The sequence below is a fragment of the Egretta garzetta genome, unplaced genomic scaffold (genome assembly GCF_000687185.1).
Source record: "Egretta garzetta isolate BGI_Z169 unplaced genomic scaffold, ASM68718v1 scaffold214, whole genome shotgun sequence".
Lineage (NCBI taxonomy): Eukaryota > Metazoa > Chordata > Aves > Pelecaniformes > Ardeidae > Egretta > Egretta garzetta.
Genome location: NW_009259491.1, coordinates 777275 through 780682, shown reverse-complemented (window position 1 = coordinate 780682; position 3408 = coordinate 777275). Strand labels below are relative to the sequence as shown.

Sequence of the window (3408 nt, the reverse complement as noted above, 5' to 3'; positions counted from 1 at the left end):
TTACAGAAAAAAATGCCAACCACCAGCCAGCAGTGGCAGCCAATAGTGCCAGCTGCCAGAAATTTGAATCATCCTAAATCCCACACTCACAGCCTAAATTCTTTCAATCTTGCTTACCAATGCAGAGTAGCATGTATACAGGTACTAAAAGTTTTAAGTGCTTACTTCCCGCCCCCAGAAAAGCTTTACGCCTGCGTAGACAAGACTCTGAAACATATTATAAAGCATCAAAGGTCAGAACCTGTAAAACACATTAGTTTTTAACTGCCTTGCTACTTTTAGGGGAAGATGCAGTAAGAAGGGGATGGTGTGGCCATCCTGAGAACAGCACCTGAAGTCAGCACACCCACAGGTCTTTCAAGAGTGGATGGACACACAGAGCAGGAGGTTTACAGCTCAGTAACAGCTGAGGAGTAAAACATACAGATAACATTCTTCAGAAGACTGCGGGAGCTTGAGAACTAAATCTTACTGCTCAGCAGTTACTACATCTGCTTCATAGCCTTTATTGTTTCCAATCTCAATGAGCTGTTCAGGACAAGGCCAGAAGATCAGAAGTAACTGTGTTTAAAGTCTGCAGAAATCAAATGAAAACTGACACTGAAAAAAAATCTGGCTTACATAACGTATTGAACTGACGAGACAATACTAATAAGCCTATGTTGGCCTGAAGTCTGCTGCTCTCAATGACCTGTTCTTCTGATGCTAATTAAGTCATTGATTTGTGTGTACTGTTTTTCTCTTTATAGTAAGCATTAGAATCTATCAGACAAATGCTTCCACTATGCAAAAAAATTGGTGAGAAAGCAGTGTTGTTACTGGTTTGACATATTGGTCCCTAATGAGTCAAGTAGAGATGCAGGTTAATAGACCTGCATGTTTCACCGTGAGAAACAAATGTAAAACTAGATTTGGTGAAATGGGATGCAATCACAATTCTCAGCCACAAATTTTGTAAGCCCATTCAAATCATAACAGGAAAGCAGCAGACTGGTACAGACTTTGTAGTTCAATCTTCCATGAATACGTGAACATACCTTATTTGATTTCTGGATGGGCAATTCATTACAAAATTAAACAGTCACATGAGGTAAGTGGTATTTCAAATTACAGTTCTATAATTACAGAGAGTAAGAGCTTTGGAGATACTATTTCTAAACCAAAGGAAAATCCTTCTCCATAATTCAGGTACACACATGCTGACACAAGTATCTGACTGATGCTGATGGCATTCACTGTCTAGTAGACATTGTTCCCAATAGATACTCTTTATAGGAAAGGAATCAACTCTCTTTAAATGGTGTGAGTAACCTTCCTTGCTTTATCATAGTATGCATCTGACTTCATTAGTTGTGTATCTCTATTTTAGTTCCCTCAAAGGCTACCACGCATTGCTGCTTAGAAAATGAACGTGTCTGGTAAGATCTGAACAGCGAAATCTTCCACAACTGTCAAAAGCTTGGGTATAACAATGAGTTCAATAAAATAGACTGCAAACATAATGGGGGAAAAAGGAAAATGACTTCATAGTTGTGATACTCTTGCTGACCTTGTGCAGCACATAACTTTAGCCTCCTCTGCATCTACTGATCAACTGTATGCCATGGCCTTCAGCTCAAATCTTTATGCAAATGTTCAGATAAAATTAACATTCTATAAAGCCATGCCTAAACCTGCTCTGGCCATCTTCTGCCATCATTACTTATTGCTTCCTAAAACTGACCAAAATAATTTTTGAATAAAATGACATTCAACGGCTTTCAATCTCCCCACACAATTACGCAATTTTCTATGACAAGTAACAATAGCGTGTTTTTTTTTAGGGATACTGATATTGTAGGGACAACTTAAATTTATTTTCAGTAGCTTTGTTCTTAATGTCATTTAAACGAGGGACCACAGGCTGAAAAGCACTGCACTGCTACATACCTATGGCACTTCACACAGGACAGCTGCAGGTGGAGACAAGCACGAAGTTGCAAAGTACAAGATACTTACATGGTAACACCTTTTTGTCCCAACTAGCAGAATTGGTTTTGGCTATAGTCCAGGTGGAAATAGTGAGTTATCCCAAAAAATCTTCCCCCAGGCATAAAGTTCATGCCAAATGAATATATTCATATCACAGGTAAATCGCTTTAGTTAATAATAAACTGAGAGTATTTATATTACAGGGTGGGGCAAAAAGTGTGGCCATATAAAAGACACACTACTGTAACGCCTAGTCTTATTGTGATGTATTAGGATACCACACGGATTAGCGTACTAGCTTTTTACCTCATTATTCAAATAATTATTTACTTAACTCCTCCTCATCTGAGTTTATTCACATGCAGCACAAAAAGCTGCATACTGGCAAAGGCCTGCTTAGGGAAAAAAAAAAAAAAGACTCAACATCAAAATAGCAGAGATCAGAACATGCGGTACTGACATAATGAGGTTGAGAAAACTGCACTAGGCCCATCTGTGCGACGAGTCTATCACTCCACCAGTACCAATTTAATAAACAAAATATTATACAGACTATATTTTTGCAGTCCTTTAATACGAAGCGTGAAAAAGCACTAGCATTCTTGTTTTCTTTTCTAGACCAGTTTATGCCTCATTATTATTTTAAAATAAAAGCGAACTTTTCTTTCCATAAAGTATTAGAATTTCTGACTGAGGTGTCCTGCAGCAGCAAACGTGTAAAGACACAAGTATTCCTACAGCCAATGAAATTACAAAACCTTAAAAACATTCTCAAACTCTCTCGATACTTTTATGCAGGAATTTAGCTTTTATGGTGTGGCATGATGTGCAATTTGTTTTCCTACCACCGAAAAAGTTATTTTAACTATTAACAAGGAATTTAGCTGAAAGCAATTTATATTGCAATCTTTGCATTAGATGCATTTTTGCTCCCATACGCTAACAAAATGACTGTATGCCACTGACACTTGATCATCCCAATTAATATCTGATCATACATACCTCAAATAAAACCTATGGTGGTTAGTTTTGGGTTACTGCCGTGCCTTTTTGTGGCCTGGGGCTGACTTGAAGCAACCTTCCTTCCCTCTGGAGTCCTCCCTAATCTCATCTCTATTTCCAAATGGACACAAATAATCAAAATTTGAAAATAATAATAATAACAATTTGCTTCCTTCTAAAACGTTTATAAACGTGATTGCCTCTGGTCCTACATGAGCCGGCTCATAGAAACCAGCACAAAGACGGCACCTCCCCTCTCAGGCTGAAAGGGCCCAGCATTTCGGCTGGGCACGGTGCTCCTGGACTGCTGCAGCCGCGAGGACGCCGCAGCCCCTCTCCCGGTTTGGGGGCGTGAGTGCAGCAGGCTTCGGGAAGAAGAGGGCTGGGACCGACGCTGACCCTGCCCGCGGAGGGGCTGCCCCTCCTTCCTCCCCC

The 3408-nt window shown here is 39.8% G+C and overlaps 1 protein-coding gene across 1 annotated transcript in view; it reads right to left on the bottom strand.

Moving 5' to 3' along the window:
• YWHAB (tyrosine 3-monooxygenase/tryptophan 5-monooxygenase activation protein beta) overlaps positions 1-2297 on the bottom strand; it is an 11627-nt gene extending 9330 nt beyond the window's left edge. Inside the window, exon 1 of the mRNA XM_035892878.1 lies at positions 2278-2297. Within this exon, the coding sequence (XP_035748771.1) occupies positions 2278-2282 (5 nt within the window). The 5' untranslated portion in view covers positions 2283-2297. The remainder of the gene's footprint in view (positions 1-2277) is intronic.
• Positions 2298-3408: the final 1111 nt, after the last annotated feature.